At 34.5% G+C, this 19,648-nt stretch overlaps 1 protein-coding gene across 16 annotated transcripts in view; it reads left to right on the top strand.

The window, feature by feature from the left end:
- LOC121416499 (protein scribble homolog) overlaps window positions 1–19,053 on the top strand; it is a 161,673-nt gene extending 142,620 nt beyond the window's left edge. For 11 of the 16 annotated variants that reach the window (XM_041610030.1, XM_041610051.1, XM_041610088.1 and 8 more), the window contains 8 exons: window positions 8,572–8,595; window positions 9,998–10,100; window positions 10,471–10,615; window positions 11,293–11,400; window positions 13,652–13,740; window positions 14,863–14,906; window positions 16,484–16,556; window positions 17,782–19,053. In XM_041610030.1, the coding sequence (XP_041465964.1) occupies window positions 8,572–8,595; window positions 9,998–10,100; window positions 10,471–10,615; window positions 11,293–11,400; window positions 13,652–13,740; window positions 14,863–14,906; window positions 16,484–16,556; window positions 17,782–17,786 (591 nt within the window). In that variant the 3' untranslated portion in view covers window positions 17,787–19,053. The remainder of the gene's footprint in view (window positions 1–8,571; window positions 8,596–9,997; window positions 10,101–10,470; window positions 10,616–11,292; window positions 11,401–13,651; window positions 13,741–14,862; window positions 14,907–16,483; window positions 16,557–17,781) is intronic. The other 5 variants (XM_041610094.1, XM_041610057.1, XM_041610016.1 and 2 more) reach the window with 3 other exon arrangements.
- Window positions 19,054–19,648: the final 595 nt, after the last annotated feature.

Below are 19,648 nucleotides of genomic sequence, written 5' to 3'. Positions count from 1 at the left end.
CAGAATGTTGCATGTCATTGCGCTTGTTGAGCATTTAACCTTAATAGCAACCTATAGCTTATTCACTGTATTGAAACAGAAACATATATTCGCCCTTACAAATCTGTTGATGTTCCTATTAGTTTTAACATTAATCTTAAAATGTATTTGAATGTCATTTTCTGTGGAATTGCCCAATTAAACTATAACAATGAAAATATTTGTAAATAAATTTTGAAATCGCACAGTAATATTCTAACATTGAGGTTTTTAGCTATGGCAGTCATAAACGTTTAACTTGTTTTTAGGCCTTGTTTGAAACTTTCTAGAGGTGCTAACCTTTATTTTTATTAAAATGTTTTTTTAAAGCTTTGTAGTCAATTTTAATGTTTGCAGTTTCTAGCCTTTCTAAATTAGAACCATCTAATAAAAATGTAAGAAATACTCAGTATGATGTAATTCTCTCATTTTTAATACGATCTATAACTTGAAAGACTACAAAAATTATATAAAACTAAATAAATATGATTTATGATTCTGATAATGTGGAATTAAATTATTTGGCATGGTTATCCTCCCACACTTTAAGTACCAGTATGGGTTCCCTCCCTTTGTAATTTGTATAAACATTCAAAATTTGCCAGATTATTTTCTAAAATAATATTTTCTTTATTGGGTAATGTGTCATCAATTAGGTATATGTAGAAACATGTTTCTTTTGATATCCATTTCACTGTTTGCATAATATTTTGCTGGGATACATGAATGTTGCCTGCCTGCATTGTGGTAATGACCAACCTACATGCACCCTGCCCTACACTTTTGCAATTTCACTTTGCATATTAATGTTCCTGATAGTGAGTGATTCATGAATTTGTATGCCTTTTTCATCTTCTCCTATCGATTTCAAAATCGGGGAGGGGAAGAAAAATATTGGTGAAGGTTTGGTGGAAATTCATCAGAATAAAAAGAGTTGGTTTTCATTTAAAAAAAAACCCAGAAAAATTAGTGAAAAGAAATTTATGAAGGTTTGATGAAAGTCTGTCGAATGACAAAGTTGAGAATGTTGTTATCATCATGTAAATAAATAGAATCTGTAATAATCATTACACATCATTATAATTACTGAGTTTATGCACTGTTTGCCTTCTACTTTTTCAATTTTTTTATGATGAATAATGCATTTGATTTTCATCATTGCATGGACACACACTGGAAATATTTACACCCATAATGAATAGATGTTGTTCCTTGTTTTCATAACAAGTGGGGTTTTTTTACTCCCCAAGCTTTACTACACTTTCTGGTTTAGGACCACATTCCATTCCAAAAGATACTTTCCTTTCTAAACTCCACTTTCTTTCCTATCCATTTCAATTCTACCTCAATTCACTTTCTCTTTGTTCTTTTCCAAGACTTTGCACATGGTGTACCACAAACCACTTCTGCCTAATGGTTTTTTTTTAATGTTTTGGCAAAAACTATTTAAAAGTTTATATTAATTCTGTATAATAATGCTGTTTTCTATATTTTCTGCACAGAGAGAGAGAGAGAGGGGGGGGGGGGGGGATAAATAACTGTAAACCTCTTCCATATTTTTTATGATTATTTATCTTTTAGTTATAACTTATTACAAATGATGTGTATTTGTATAGTTGATATGACCAGGGGGGTGTTTCACAAAGATTTATGTTTGACTTAGAGTCGCACTTAATTACCGAGTTGGGTATGGTATGAGAGGCTTGACTGTATTCGTCAGATGCTCGTGTCATGAGAACGCGGACTACTGTGAATCTATCAATAAGATCGCGCGTTGCATATCATGTACGCGTCGGCATTTAAGCGTGACTTAAGTCAAACTTAAATCTTTGTGAAACACCCCCTCCCCCAGGGCTGTACAATATATCATTTTTAGGTATTGAATTACTTGTAACATCTGCTGTAATGTCACATTAAGACAATATATCATCCTCGTGACCGGTTCCTCAGTTTATATCATTTACAATAGACAGTGGGGAAGTGTTTGTTAAACATGTTTATGGCCCTTTACCTGGATCACCCGAGATGGGTGAGAATATGTTTTTTAGATGTCATACCTTGTTTTGAAATGAGTTGTGGCAGTTTTATGTCGCAACTACAATTTTTTTTAACAATATCAAGAGAGATGTTGTATCATGTACCCAGTATCGTATGTCTGTCAGTGTTATGTATTTTTACCAGCATTAGATATTACTTTTTGAAATGAACCAAGGATATTTATGTATGCAATGTCTTCACCAGCCATTGTTAAGATGTTCCTGCATATACATCAAATTTTTAGATGTTTGTTTAATAATGACATAATTCAAAACTGAATTTGTCTTTTGGAAAGTCCATTTTGCATTTTAACAATTTTCAACTCCAGAGATTTCATATTTTATCATTTTGGCATAACACTCTCCTTTACTAGAGTCACTGGTTACCATGGTTTTCTATGCATTAACTTAAAGTATGTAGAATCATTTTTTAACATCACTAATACATTTCATGGATTAATTTCTCTCCCTCTCTCCCCTTTTCCTTCCCTTTCTTCATCCCTTTTTGGCTCCATTTTTTCATCCCTTGAACCGGTTCAATGGCCGACTCTTAATCTTATGATGTTGACAACTTTTTGTAAAATCTGCCACCTGGTGGTTTTACCATGGACAATCTCCATTTAACCCCGGTACCTCATCTCTTTACAATGCTTCCTGTAACTCCCCTTCTGGTTCCTTGTAGAAGGAGCCAAGTTCTTATATTACAAGCAGATTTCGGATTTCTCAGACACTCACAGAGGGTGTCAGCTGTAGTCCTATGTCTAAAGGAACTAGTGATGATCATTCCCTTTTGGAAACATTTGCAACGAATCCTTTTAGAGAGAAGTTGCATCAAGAGGATGAAAGTGATAACTCTCTTGTGAAAATAGGAGGAAACCCTCATCCTTCCTACCACAATCCTGGGCCTTCTCTTAAGAATCCAAGTCGACAAAACCCTGGTACCCCTGAGGACAGTCCAGAGCATCTCCTTCAAGGGTCAGGATCTTTGACAGGAAAAGAAAATCCCCATCCGCAACAGAACCCTTTGCCCCAAGTCCAGCATAACCCAGTCAGTCATGAAGATTGCAATCCTGAAAATCCCAGTGGCCACAATCCTGAAAATCCCAGTGGCCATAATCCTAGAAATCCCAGTGACCACAATCCTGGAAATCCCAGTGGCCACAATCCTGGAAATCCCACTGACCACAATCCTGGAAATCCCAGTGGCCACAATCCTGGAAATCCCAGTGGCCACAATCCTGGAAATCCCAGTGGCCACAATCCTGAAAATCCCAGTGGCCACAATCCTGGAAATCCCAGTGGCCACAATCCTGGAAATCCCAGTGGCCATAGTCCTAGAAATCCTAGCAGTCATAATCCTGGAAATCCTGATGGTCATAACCCTGGAAATCCCAGTAGTCATAATCCTGGAAACCCTGATGGCCACAACCCTGGCAATCCCAGTAGACATAATCCTGGAAATTCTAGCTGTCACAATCCTGGAAGTCCTAAAGACAACCTTCCTCAAACTCCAGTTGGCCATAATCCTGAAAATCCTGACAATCCGATGAAACACAATCCTGGAAGTCCCACAGTCCACAATCCTGGAAATCCCAAAGACCACAATCCCGGAAGTCCCAAAGGCCACAATCCCGGAAGCCCTAAAGGCCACAGCCCTGGAAGCCCTAAAGACCACAATCCTGGAAATCCCAAAGACCATGGTCCTAAGTCACAAGGAATAGAAAAACCTCATCCAAAAGAAGAGGAAACACAAGCAAGTTCCAGTCCTCACCATGTGAAATCACCAGGCCCCTTTGACAAGCCCAACCCATTCCTTAATCCTTCTGAAAAGCCTAATCCTTTCAAGGAATCTACTAGTCCTGTCTCCTATACAGACACGCGACCTAAGTACAAACCAATCACTTCTCCAATTAAAAGTCCTGTTACTTCTCCAAAACAGAAGCAGTACCCTGACATTCCTCCCAAGCTTCGTCCACTTTCCCCGAAATCCCCTAGTTCGGAACATTCTTCAGATGATGAAGAAATAGCAAGGGCTAAAGCAAGTTTAGAAGCCCGGTCAGAAGTCCTCAAATTTAATAGGGTTAAGGGTCGCGACACCAGCCGCTTCCAAGCCAATCCATTCTTTCAGCAGCAGCAGCAGCAGCAAAAGCCAACTGCTCCTGAAGTGAAGACAAAAACACTGACACAGCTGCTGTCTTCCCAGAAGGTTGTTTCAAAGGCCAAAGTTACATCACCTCCGCCACCCGTCTCGAGCTCACCGCCTTCCTTCAGCCCTGTAAAGTCTCCCCTCTCACCTGAGGTATCCTATTTCTATCCAGAGACCACATTGACATCATCAGTGTGTATTTGTCTTGTCTCGACAGCATCATGCCTTTCCTCTTCTCAGTGTAACCCTACACTCCGACTCCTTTATTCATCCTCAGTATTTGCTTGCTTTTGATATCATCATCCAGACTCTTCTATGTAGCTCTTGTGCTCAAGCCATGGGCCCAGCTCAGTTCCTCCACATCTTCAGTTCACCCATTCACAGATTTGTCATTTTATTTTTCATTCTTCCATAGAACCATATAGTCTGAACTTGTATGATTTGATCTTCTATCTCGTTGTGACATGTGAATGTAATTGGTTAAATTATTTTGACCTTGTGAACAAAGCAGTACCTTTCCCTTCTGATAGTTCAGTTCTTTTCATTTCCTGCTTCTGTGGATAACAAATATGCCTCAGTCAATGTATGGAAAGTTCTCTCAACACCAGGGATATCTTCAAGTACTCAAATTCTTGGATATTATCCATAAAATTAACAATCCTTCCTTGGCATCCTTCATTTTTGTGCAAATCATTTTGAATGAGGTGTTTTGGTTCCACAAAAGCAATTGATATTTCATTTTCATTTTGATATGTTTTCTGCAATTAATTTTTAAATCATATATTGGAAGTTGAAAGGGTTTTGACTCTGTTTGAAAATTACATATCTGGAAGCCTTTCTACTTCAATTAGATGATACCCTGACCTTTTACTCTATACCAGCACTTTTGTTATCATGAGCACATACTGCCTCTTAGTTTTCTTTCACTTTTCTAAGATAGTTCCCTCTTAAGTCATACCAGCACACTCTTTTGATGTCAAGTTCACTCATTTAAGTTATCTTTCTTTATTGCTAGTAGACTGCACCTGATCTTGAGTTACCTTATCACATTTGTCAATCGCAGTAATTCTACCTAACCCTTGTTTGACAAGATTGTGTAATTTCTGTTTCATTGTCAGAATTATCTTAAATTTTTATTTATTACTAGTTCATTCATAACCTTCAGTGTAACTACTACCTCACCCCTGTTTGACAAGATTGTGTCATTCCCGTTTCATTGAATTACTTTAATTTCTATTCATTACTAGTTGATAGCCTTCATTGTATCATCATAACCCCTATTCCTATCATCATTATCATCACCTTCATCATTTTTCATTTTTCACCTTTCTGTTCATTCCTTATTGTGTTGCATAGTTTTCCGAAGGGCAATTAAGTGAAATTTGTTCTGTTCAACAATTTATTTAAGGAAATAAATTTGTGTGATCCAAGATTAAGATGAACATTGCAAATTAATTTTTACTGGTTGGTGTTATTCTGATCCTTATCTAGTGGCTTTTTACTAAGAATTTGTTGTTACTTTTGAAATGAAATTAAGGGACAAGGGTTATGTTGAACAAGCCACATTTCACATAATTTCCCTGGAGTAACTGCACAACTGTGATGATATCATCCCTACCTTATATTCACAAAGGTATTTCAAGACACATCGTGGTTCAAAAATGAGTGGTTTAATTATGGAAAGCCAAATGTGGCAAAATCATTTTCTTACAGTATTATTCAATTCATCATTGTTCCTGTAAGCTCAAAGTATGAAAACAAATTGGGATATAAATAAATGGTTGTGTCTGTTACAGAATTCCAGAAACAATGGCAAATTTACGACATTTTGGCTACAGATCGCTAAGACACTGGTTTTAAAACCCCAGTATGGTTTAACCCAGAACACTTGTGATTATATGTAACTCTAATAAAGAAGACTGTTATATTAAACCCAATATGACACCTATGGAATATTTTACCAGTGATTTGACAGTATCTCCTCTCAATAACCCTCTTTTCACTTTTTAGTATGCACCTCAAACTTTGTCTCTTCTTTTTTCCCCACAAATTGATGTGATATTTCATTTGAGTATAAATCATAGTGAATTTTGTGACAAGTAATATTCTAGGCTTTTACCTCTACATCTTTCCAATTCTTTTGATGCAGTGGCCTTATTTGCACAACAGAGGTCACTTTAACCCCCCCACCCAAAAAAGAGATTACAGTGAGCCTTACTATAAAATCATGACTGATTTAAAATTCGAATTTGCCCAATTTTGCATCCTATAATAGCTATCGGCTTGCTGAAATAGATGAGAGCATTACCAGTTGTATCATAGTATGATGCAATCAATTCTCATTTTATTGTACTTTACGTTTTATCACACACATTTCATTAAAATTAAATGCATTTTTCTTCAATACACTTGTATCTCCTTTGTGCAAACTTGGCTTATTGATTGCTAAAATTTTTGATGTGTATGGAACTAAGTTTGACTTTGTAATATAAAGTCTTTTTGTGTTAATCCTTGTGTTCATTTATACCAAGTTTTACTTCTACAGTCTTTTCATTATTTTTTTCCTGTGACAATGTACTATCCAGTCAATTGTGTTCATATCTTTACCTTTATTTGATACCTATGTACCTTCCTTTTGAATTCCTAGGATGAATGAATATTCATGAAATTGATCAAAGCTTGTTGATTTGTAAGTCATTGTATAGCAAATCTCTTCTTCACTGGATATTTGAAAGTGGAATTGTGGAATTGCGATAGCATGATTTTAGTTACATACGGAAATACAGTGCGTATAAAAAAGGGACAGTTTTGAAAAGTCTATTAAAGAATTTGTTTCAAATTATTATATCTATATTTTAAACTCATGCTGGAGTGAACACAGGACGTTTTTGTAAGGGGGGGGGTCAAAAAGAGGATTGCGCCAAAATGGCAGCAATGAGAAAATTGATGATTAGACTTTTGGCTAATCAGCAGACTTCCTCTTAATCTTTTCATTGTCTTTGCCATAATTTTTTAATTAGGCTGTCAAATTACATTCACAAATTTATTAATTTACATGAATTATTTTTTTTTCATTTAAACTTCTTTTACCTTTGGATTTTCCCTCATAAGTAAGAAAAGAAGACTTTTTGTCAACCCAAATAAGAAGATTTGCATTATTAATCGGGACAATTCTTAATTATTCAAATCCTTTTATTATGTGAAACAAATTATGTTATGGTACCTTTTATAAAAGACATGAATCCTAATTTCAACGGGTTATTGATTCCTTAACTAAGTTATGTGCTTGACAGGACAAATAGGAAAGGATTCATGTCTTTCAATGGCAATGGTGTATTGAGTCAATTTTGAAGGAGCAAGATATGGCAGATCGGGTTAAATGTATTAAAAAGTTGTGAAGCCATCAAGCAAAAATTTCCACTTTTTAAAATTAAAATATCAAATATTGTGATTTCGACATAATATTCAGGAAATGATGTCATATTTCACTTTCTATGTTTTTCTGTTATTTTCCTTTCCACTTTTTTTCTTGGTCACGATTTTTTTTCTCATGGGGGGAGGGGAGCACCCCAAGCCCCCACCCATCAGTATGCCACTGTTCAAAGGCACCATAACCTTTGTAGCACACAATGAAGGATTTGAAGAAAAATCACGCTCTCCCATACTTCAGTTACAAAAATTGTTCTTGCCTGGAGTAGGAATATTTAAAGCTAAAGAGTACATATTTAAAGGAACAACAGAACAATTCAAGTAAATAAGTGGATTTGGAAATGAATTTTGACCGCATAATTAGAAAATTGTGGCAAAGATAATGAAAAGGTTAAGAGGAAGTCTGCTGATTAGCAAGAAGTCGACCATCATATTTATCATTTCATGCCATTTTGGCGCAAGCCTCCTTTTAAACCCCAGACAAAAACATCCCTTGTTCACTCAAGCATGAACAAAACTTGAATTATTTTAATGGCATTTGAAGGACAAGACTTCAGAGCACCTATTGACACCAAAATATAGAGATCATAATTTGAATCAAAAATTTTATAGACTTTTCAAATCTGTCCCTTTTTATATGCACTGTATATCTTCATCCTACTTTTGTCTTTTTATAATAGGGTGTATTTTCAAAAATTACACATTCTGGTTTTATTTGTATTCAATTTTTTTGTGAATATTCAACATCATTTAAATTGTATAATTTTGACTTTAACTATAATTTCAACCTGATATCTATAAAAAAAAATATATATACATTAAAAAATCACATTCTTTTGTGTGTGTTAGTGTATGCTACATTTGATGTATAGCATGTGACTTCTTTTGTTTATTTTCATTTGAAATGAATTGATCTTTCTTTGTCAAAATTTGATTTACAAGCCCACACCTCCAGAAGATGAAAAGGTACTATGGCCATTTAGAAATATAAAAAAAAAATCAGGTTTTCACTTGTTTGTTGGGAAAAGGAATTATTCAGTTGAAAAAGATGTATTGGGTAAGAAAATTGTCCAGAATTTGTATGAGCAGAAGAGTCAATAAAGTTTGTATTTTATTACCCTATTTGCTGAAGTCCAGTATGATTTTGCATATTGGAGTTACTACCTTTTAGAACTTATTGAATCTGTCCATCTAGTTGATTTATATCCAACACATAAAACAGGTGAAAGATCTTTTTGTCATTATTTTCACCATTGAATTCAATAACATTTTGCATGCAAGGATTTTTTTTAATGATGAACCAGTATGACATGAGAATTTTAGGAGTATGTCGAGGCTAGAATAGAACCCAAGAAATGCGTTATTACACTTTAGAACTAGTTACACATGAGTCACCATATCTCTGTAACAGGAAGCTTAGTGATTGTTTGTGAGAGTTGATTTGTACAATTGATTGCATACATTCAATCATAAAGTCAGCACTACGATCAATCACTAAGCATTATGATACGGAGCCCAGTTTATTATTTGATAGCTACACATGTCCTGCTACTCTGAGCATTTATAAGCAAGATTTTCTCATCGAATGCACCTAGAACTAAGAAAGCCTCACATTGTTACAAACAATCACTTGCATACCATTTTGAATTGTACGAGTGGTACGTATGTATGTATAGTAGTTGACACTCACACATCACAATGCTCTTGCCAATATCATCTTCACAATCATCTTTTCACAAATTACATGTACTAGTCTGTTATTACAACTGCAGTGCCTTGGCGGTTCACTTGTATGATGTGCACACTTATTCAGAGCGGCTGTTACATGCATCAAGATAGGAATGAATCACCATATGCATTTGCTCTGCATTTAAAATGTATCATTTGGCATCATGATAAAAATGCAAGGAGGGTTCATGCAAAGAGCCATCAAGTTAAACTTTTCTTTGATTGTATATTATTAATGTAAGTTACTCGTATGCAATAGCCTTCATCGTAATATTGCATAGATTCTGTGTGCATAATATGGCACAACAAACATGCAAGCTTTGGTTTTGAATGGCACTGCACTGTGCTTGTGGGACCTTCAACGTGAGCTGTGTAAAATATCTCAGTACATCTTATTCATTAATTGATGTACTTCTTTCTTATATGCCGTTATCTGGATTTTCACTTGAAGTAGTTGAAGTTCTCTTAAATACACTGGTAAACCAAAGTTGGGGAGTACATGATTTATCAAAGCGATGTCGGCCATAGAGTACTGGGACTCATGCATGCCAGCTAGCCCCCCCCCCCCGATCATATGAATCAGTATGAAAACTTTACAGTGAGTAACGCTTTGTTTCACATTTTTATTTCCCCTTGATAGCTTGCGTCGGATGGTCCAGAGCCCTCAAAATTAGCCTTCAAAGACAAGTGGAAACGGTTTGAACAACAGATCGATGAGCAGTCACATTCTACACCTAAGACAAGTAAGTTCAACGAGAGTCTGAATTCATTCCTCATCACAGAGTTGATGTCTACAGATGACTCTGCTGGAGTCAAAATTTCTTGGGACCACACAATTTTATTAGATGGAGGCGAAAGTTTGACTTTGAAGATGTCATCAACACATTTTTTGTGGAATTAGTTTCTTAGTAAATGAGGAAAATGTGTCATTGTATTAAGTGGAAATATATACAGAATTAAAAAAAAATCAGGGTTGCTTCCTTTTGTCATGGGATGGCAGAAATAAATTGAATACCTCATGTGTCTGTTCTGATGCATTGAGGGTATTATTCATCTCCAGGGATATCTCTAATTGTGACCTTTCTTTATGATTGTTGCCTTGTTTTTATCCAGATACAAAGAAAGTATCTCTTGTCAGTGATCAAGACCTTCAGAAGATCAAAGAAGATGAACAGAAGAAGGTGTCAACGATGTCACCTGATGATCTTCTCAACTACTCACAGGGTGGCTTAGATGAGAATAATACATTCAATGCCAGGTAGGTGCTTCCATTGGTGTATCAAGGTGTATTATCAGGTGTTTTCTTTATATCTATATGATTGTGTATTCATTGGTGTATGCTTTGGTGTTGATTTTTGTGATGGGGATGGTGATGGTGTTGGTGGTGGTGATGATGAATGGATGATGATGATGATGAGATCTGTGGTGGTGGTGATGATGATGATTATGATGATGGTGATGATGGTAATGGTTATGGTGATGGTGATGATGATGATGGTGATGATAATGGTTATGGTGATGATGATGATTGTGATGATGCTGATGGTGATGAATAGATGATGATGGTGATGATGGTAATGGTTATGGTGATGATGATGGTGATGATGATGATGATGATGATGATGATGATGCTGATGGTGATGGTGATGTTGATGATGATGGTGATGGTGATGATTTGATGATGATGATGATGGTGATGATGGTGATTGTGATGTTGATGGTGATGAATAGATGATGATGATGATGGGGATGGAGATGGAGATGATGGTGAGGAAGATGATAGTGATAACCAAGTTGACAATGGTCATAACGATGTTGGCAAATGTTATTAAGATCATTTGGTGGTGGTAAAGCTGATGATGGTGACCATCGTTATCGTGTTTTTATCGTGTTTTTATGATGATAATCATAGAATGAATCTTTTCTCCTATACAGTATATCAATTAGTCCTATTGGTGCAAAGAAAGATAACAACTCTGAATTATCAGCATCGGAGCTCAGGTCAAGGGAAGCTGACGAGAAAGCAAAGTTAAGAGCTGCAAGGTCAGTTGAAGAAACAAACTTAATCCTGGATTAACTTGACCACACTTTTATGGGGTGCCAGTTGCTTTCACATCAATTGTGTAAAAATGATTGTAATCCTGGTGTGAAAAGTTGGTCCAAAGCTTAATTTTCTAATGAAATTGATAGGAAGTGATGATATGAATAAACATGCCCGTTGTCGGCTCTATTGTTCTTGGTAATTTCTGAAAAATTAGCTCAAAAAATTAAACAAAATCCATTTATTACAGGTATAGCTGTACCAACTAAAGAAATATCTCTAGCCCAGTACGCCGATGATACTATAGTATTCGCCAATGGAACAAATTCTGTACAAAATATAATGACTGAGATTAATAGATTTGGAAATATAGCAGGGCCGAGAGTTAACTCGTCTAAATCTAAGATAATGAAGTTAGATGAAAATATAAAGTTAAATGACCTAGAACGCACAGCCGATCCAGTAAAATGTCTTGGAATATATGTTGGTAAAAACCATGTTGATGTAGAAAAAAGAAATTGGGAAGGGAGACTTGGAAAAGTCGAAAATATACTTAATTTATGGAAAATGAGAAATCTGACTTACTTTGGGAAAATATCTGTCATTAAGATTTTAATTGCATCACAATTTGTTTATGTTGCTTCGGCAGTTCCTGTGCCAGATTATATTGCAAAGGAATTGAATAAAAAATTATATACATTTTTATGGAATTAAAAAAAAAATAAAGTTAAGAGAAATGTATGTTTAAACAAAGAAATTGATGGTGGGTTAAACATGGTTGATATGAAAGCCAAATTTTCATCACTCCGATTAGCATGGATTTATAAATATATGGATGAAATAAAGGGAGCATGGAAAACTCTTTACCTATTGGACAAATAAGATCGGTGGTTTTCCATTATGTTTACATTATAATTGTAATAGTGTAGACATTGTTAATTTAGGGAAAAGGTATAATCTACCCTCCTTTTATATCGATTTTCTATATGTTTGGGCAAATTTGAGGTACCAGAATTTTTTTAAAATAACTGATATTCCAAAACAAGTTTTATGGAATAACAGTAATATAAAAATACAAAATGAAACGCTAAGTTTTAATAAATGGAGGAAATCTGGTGTATTGCTGGTAAATCATGTTACAGAAGGGAAATGGAAAAACCTCAATACGGTATTTGATGATTTTGAAAACAGAAAACTATTATACAATTTTGAACTACAAAAGTTGAAGAAAGCATTTCCCAACACATGGCTGGAAAATAGATCAAATGCACAACAAAAGGAAATAACGATTATACCTAACCTTATTGAAATATCAAATGGTGATATAATTGATGTAAATATCTTGAAAGCTAGACATTATTATCATTATTATTTAGAACATAACAAAACAGAAGCATCTTTCTTTATGTTTTGGGAAAATTATTTAGGACTTCAGATAGAAATTAATTGGGACAAAGTCCTGTATTTTAAACTTAGACAAATAAAAGATAACGAGGTTAGAGAATTTAATTTTAAGCTTCTGCATAAAATACTTCTGTCCCAATCAAATTTATTTAAATGGAGTTTAAAAAATGATGATAAATGTAATCTCTGTTTACTTAAGGGAACAATTATGCATTTGTTGATAAAATGTGAGAATATGAAACCTCTATGGAAAATGGTAGAAGATACAATTCTTTCTGTTTCTAAAGTACAGCTCTGTGTTAATGAAAATATAGTGATTTTAGGTTGGAATATACAGGAACCGAAATACTGGTTAATTAATATCATTTTGAATTTTACTCAATACACCATTTACAGAAATTATATTGAAACGAGTATGAAAAAAGGCTATTACTTTGTTAACGTAAATAGATTATGGATGAATTTGAAAATGAAACTAAGATGGTATTTAAGTTCAAAATATGTTACCAAAAATAAGAATACAAAGGAAATTGACATATTGCTGGAACTCATTTATTGATTGATTAATTTGATTACTGTATATACTTTGTGATTTGTAAATTGTATTATAGAGATGTAAATAAAGTCCCTTGAAAGAGGTTTAAAGAGAGAAAAAAAATGAATAAACAGTTATTCATATATTTCAATGGGTTATTTGGTCCAATATCTTTGACATGAATATTGAAAATGGGTCATGAATCTTAGCATTCCATAGAAGTCTTATCCCCCCCCCGATCATGTTCAAATTTCTCATCTCATTTTTCCCTACTTTTCATTTTATTTTACTTATCTCTGTCTGATTTTCCCTAGGATAAAAGCGCTAGAAGACGATGCATTACAAGCTGAAAGGGTGCTTCATAAAACACAAGAAATCAACAAACTGAAATCCCCAGAATCAGGTACGCAAAATTCCTGTTCGTTCTGCAAGTAGTTTTAGTTTTGTTTGTTTGTTTTTTGTTTGTTCTAGAGCAGTACATACTTGATATAACGGCATCCTGATTAAGCAATGTCCTTTAATAAGCCAATTAAAATTACCTTATTGCTGGTTATATCACTATCAGTTTGAAATAAAATCACCTTTTTATCTCTACCAGGAGTCGGATCTCCTGCACTTTATATCCCTTTCACAAACCCAATTATGCGGCTAATAGCAGCATGATTTGGTCGTAAAATCGGAGGACCAGAGTTATCTGCATTATTTTGATGCTGCAATTATCCGCATAGTAGCAGCATCGGGACCAGATTTTGACTTTATGAACGCATTTCGAAAGTAATGCAGATAATTGCCATGGTGCGGTCACAAGGTCACCCTTTTCCAACGCAACCGCATTGGAGGGGGTTTGTGCGGTTGCCATGACGATTATCCGCAGAACAAAATGCTGAAAATTTGATCGAAATCGGATGACAAATAATGAAGTTACTGAATTCTACAGATTTGCATTTTTCCGGTGAAACAGTTCTAGGCATGAATATTCATTAGATGCTGATGATGCAATATCCCCACTTGTTCTTTTGCATTTTAATGTGTGAAATTATGTTCATTCAAAATTGTTCAACCAAGAACTAAAACAATTGGATTGACAACTGATCAAATGCATTAGTTATTTATTGCTGCAACTTATTTCATCATAGTGGAGACTTCATTTACACATGTATGAAAAAAAAACCAATTATGATTTCATGCACTAACATAAGAAAAAGGAATGTGGGGATGTGACATCAGCCCACCTAATAAATAATCTTGACAATGTGAATATAACTGTTTTCACAAAATATTGCTTAACTTTGAAATCCAATAATTTTATTATCCAATTTTGATTAGATTTCAGCATTTTGCTCTGTGAATTTTACTCTATATATTACGATATAAATATTCTCGGCCCGGAGCATCCCTTAAATATGAAAAGGTGTATTCATTGATGAACATAGATTATTATTATGTATTTTATGTTTTTCATCTTGCTCATTTTATTTTGCATTCTGAATCAATTCCTTTCTCCCTCTCTATGTATATTTTACAGAATCAAAACCTAAGGAAAATGGTGAAAACAAGTCAGGGTTAACGGTAGGAATACACTATTTCGATTTACAATCCCTTAACTGTAAATATGATGTGCAATGAGAATTTCATGTAAACATCTGATGATTTTAAGATGGAAGTGTGGATATAGGCATCGTACTGTGATGAGTGAATGGAGACATATCTAGTTGATGTATTAATGTACATGTACACAAAGAGAGAGAGAAAAAAAACAACAATGATTTGACCCTTTAAGAGTTAGAATAAAAGTAATTACAAACTTTGTCAGTTGGTTATAACGTTTGTCAAGTTGTCTTTGTTATGTACAATATAGTTATGATTAGTAATGATATGATTTCTGTGAATGTAGAGTCAATACTCTATTATCAGAATTTTCGTTGGTTATCGATATTTTGTATATTTTTTGTATTACTGTTTTCTGTTCTATGTCAATTATTCAAGCCTTTTCTTATCACTAATATTTCAGTTAATAAATAAACACCAACAGTGTTTGAAAATGTAGATGTTTATTTTTTTAAGATAGAGGGAATCACAATACAAGAAAAAAAAAAATATGGAGCAAATTTAGGTCGATATTGGGCACACCATATGAACCTGCACAGAAATTTGGCACACATATGTGTACCAGAAATGTGTTATGCAATTTCAGTAATTCTTTGTTAATTAAATGGGAAAATCACATCCTTTTATATAGATAACTGGAATTAGACAAGATTTTTGTGTTCCTTTTATTTTTTATTATCATTCAAGCACTGTTGGTAAATTTTATATAAAAATAAATGTTTGCTTTTTTTTCATTTTGCATGCTCATAATTTTATTTTTCTTTAATTGATAGATCTATCCACTGTCACATTCATTTGATTTATAAATCTGTATAATATTTACATATTTCAGACATTAAGCATGCTTGCTAACTATGCTAAATTATTTTGAAGATAATTTGCAAATTTATTCATTTTCATCATCTTTCCTGCTAAGGTATCTTTTGGTTTACTTTCAGTTCTTTCAGTATGCATTGCTCAAAACATTTTCTTTCATTTAATTTTTATGTCCCTCATCACCTTTCTTGCATTGGAAAAATACGTCCTTGAATTTGGCATGAAATTACAACCTCCCCACAACAAGAAAAGTAATATAATTATAAAATATAATTATTTTATTTTGCTAATTGGTTAGCGTGAAAATGATACATGTATACAGCTAGTTAACCATTTCCCCCTTTGAACACTACTACAAAAAGAAACTACCTCAGAAATAATTTCTTGTCCCTGTAAGCTTAACTTTTATTCAGCAAAGCCACCGCTAAAGTTTCTCCTTCCATATTGACCCACTTCTTGATCTCTCTGGCTGCATTGCTTTTAAAAGGTGAACCAAACAGATACAAGTTTATGTGAATTAGAAAAGGATACAATACTTACATTTCCATTGCCCTTCACTGACAACATGTCACCGTCATCAGCCCTAACCATAACTCCGTCATCAAAATAATCACTTCCACTAACATCATTGGAGCTTTCCTTGCTCCAGTCAATATTAACCGATTGACCTCTGACCTTTGACCTCAAGTCTTCTCCCGTCGTCACCCTTCCCCCAATCACAGATATCGGCCGGTGGTCTTAATAGCCTCGACGAGATCCAGTTTATGGATGAAGGCGACGAAGGTACAGCAGTGTGTACGTAGAAACCATGATGTGGGTTTGATCCAGGCCAACTCTTAACTTTGCCCCCCACCCCCTCGCCACCCCCAGCAATTTACTGACATTTCTGCCTCCCTTTTAGATTAAATGAACACACTAACACCCCCATCCGACCCCCAAACTAGACCCCCCCTCAAAGAAAAAAAATGTCGAAACAAAACACCCCAAATCCTGCATTTTGTCTGCATTTGAGTGTCAACTCCCAGACCACACCTTCTCAAACACTGGTTTGAGATAATTTCTTGATGGTGATTATGCATGTTTTGACGGGCCAGTTTCCTTTTGCATGATACAGGCACGAGAATTGTTCAGATTTTACCCCCAGAAATCTTTTTCTGATTTTTGCATGTTTTTGTATCGATTTGTGTGTGATCATTCGTTTTGAAGGAATATTCTTTTTTTTCGGTCTTGCGGTATTAAGATCTTTTTTTACCAATCACTTGAAACAAGTTTCATTTACAGAGGGGAAAAAATGTTTTGGAGAAAAGGGGGGAAAAATAGAATGAAAAAGGAGAGGAGAATAATTCTTACGGAAATTTAGCATCCTTAACTGAACAGAGATGTATTTCTAACTGCTAAGAAGCATGTTATCTAGAAAGGCCAAAGATTTCCCAATGGTAGAATAAATCCCTCCTTGCATGCAAAGAGTTAACATGATCTGACCTGGAAATAAAACCGATACCATGGTTTTTACAACTCTAAATGTATTCTACTGTAATTAATTGTAGTTAATGTATTAGAGTCTCTTTACAAGAACATTTGTTTTTAGCAAAGAATTTGAATTGATATTACAAGAATGAATTTAAAACTATCAAATATTTAATAATTAACGTTATTACAATACCTTTCAGATATGCATGATAAATTTCTTGTAATTTGTGAGAGGATGGTTACTCGTCTTGATTATAGAATTTAAAAAAAAAGCGAAAATCGTCAACATTTTTCAACTTCGTATCCACTTTCAATAAGGCTATTTTAGCAAAAAGTGCCGCATTTTGTGCATTCATTGTATTTTTGCTGTTTTGTTTTATGTTGTGCTGCATGTTCAGTGTTGTGAATTTGATTATCTGGTCGTTTTGTGATAATTTGATTTGATAGTGCTACGAAAAAGCAAGGTACTCTCATGGTGTAGTTTGAAGTAGAATTTCATGTAAGCATGCTTTCATTATTTATTATTGTTACTATTTTTTTTTGGTAACAGATTAGGGAGAAGTTCATGCAGGGATTACTGTGATCTGTATATGTCTCACACGTCGTGAAATGGACACTGATTCAGCGGGACCTTGATCATTACAACGGAGGCCGTGAGAAGTCAAAGCTTGTCATTACGATATAAACAGCGATTTTACAACCTTTGTGATTGGTCGAAAGAAAGTGTGTGTTAGGATCGGTGCCAGTGATCGGCCAATGCCTCTCTTTTTATCTTTCCCCAACAAAACATTTTTATTGCAAACATTGCCTTGCAAAGGTGCTGGGATGGAGAGCGCCCCCCTCGTGGTTGTGACGTGCAGAAGTCGCGTGCTAGTAAAGGAGATAATTCTCTGCTTGGTGCTATGATGGGCAATCAACTTGGACAAGACGAAAGCCAGAAGTGTTGCTCACCGTCACCAAGCTTTTAACGATTTTCGTCAATATGCCGTTTTAATCTCATCTGCTGGATTTATTTTAAACAATTTGAAATATTTTAAGCAACTTTTTAATGGAATGGATCTCCATATTGTGTGTATCTGCAAAATTTCTTATCAGCAGAGATCAACTGTGGGAGTGTTTTGTCACAGTCTGCAAGATTGCCGAGGTACAACTGCTGACTGATTTTGATTGGTTTGGTTTCTTTCAAGAAAATGAAGCTATGAAGAAAGAAAAAACAACCAAAAACCTTAATTTTTTGTCACTGAAACTGCCTGCCATGTGATCACCAGTCGGACGTTAATAATGACAATGTTGTAAATAATTCTGAAATGGAAAACAATATTCACCAATATTACTGCCAAGAGATCATATTTCGTTTTCTTTTCTATTAAATTAAGTGATATTTTGAAGTGATATTCACCTATAAAATGATGATTTATGTATATTATGTGTAGACTCTTATATACAAAAAAGAATTATGCATTTTCATTATTATTTATTCCTTTTTTCCACTCGAAAAGTTAAGATGAGCGTGCTCAGGTCAAGTGTGGTAAACTCTGATCTGTATTTTGAATTCCAAAGATCAGGGAGGGTGAAATTTTGGGACCAATTCATCGTCTTTGGAATTTAGAGGGGAATTCGTGTGCATGTAATTAATGATTTGATCAAATGTATTAGTTGGAAGAAGACTAGTAGTGGTGAAACTACAACGCATTTATACTCCCAGTGATTGTATGAAAATACACGATTGACGTCCGCCTTTGATCAGAAAATATGACAGTAAAAAAAAAGATTCTTATAAAGTATATCTTGAGGATGATTATAAAGAAGCTTCCCCCCCCCCCCCCCCGAAAAAAAAGTATTCACTCCCAGTCAGAATTGCTTTTAAGGACAAAGATTTATTCAATCAATGCTGTGGTCACATATTGTGTTTTCATTTCTTCAACGGTCAAACTACTTAAAACTTAATCAAAGTTGACAGTGATTGTGAAGCAGTAAAAAAAAGTGTCATAATCTCTCACCTAACCAGAATTGTGACATTTTATGTCAGTGAACAAAAAAAAACAATATTGATATCTTGTTTTGATTATGTAACTGCATTTGGGGAAAAAAGGAGAAGGAATTGTCAGGTAAAATGAATTGAAGGAGAGAGCTTGAATGTGATTGATTGATAATGTGTCATGTATTGTAATACTTTTTGCAATTCTATAAAGAATATCATTTATTTCTTTTGATCTTAGTAAACAGTAATTTTCCATGGGAATACTAACTGACGTTTTGATGTTGTTGTATCTCTAAAATCTTTTGAACCTGATGCCTTTTCATATTTAAAGAAAAACATGTACTGATTTTATTGTACAAACAAATCACTGTTGCCGATGTCTCAATAAGATGCATTGTGCTTTTACTTTGAATTTTTAGCCAGAATTTTACAAATG

The sequence above is a fragment of the Lytechinus variegatus genome, chromosome 1, assembly GCF_018143015.1.
Source record: "Lytechinus variegatus isolate NC3 chromosome 1, Lvar_3.0, whole genome shotgun sequence".
In the NCBI taxonomy this organism is placed as follows: Eukaryota; Metazoa; Echinodermata; class Echinoidea; order Temnopleuroida; family Toxopneustidae; genus Lytechinus; species Lytechinus variegatus.
Note: the sequence above shows the minus strand (reverse complement) of the source record. Positions and strands in the feature narration are given on the sequence as shown.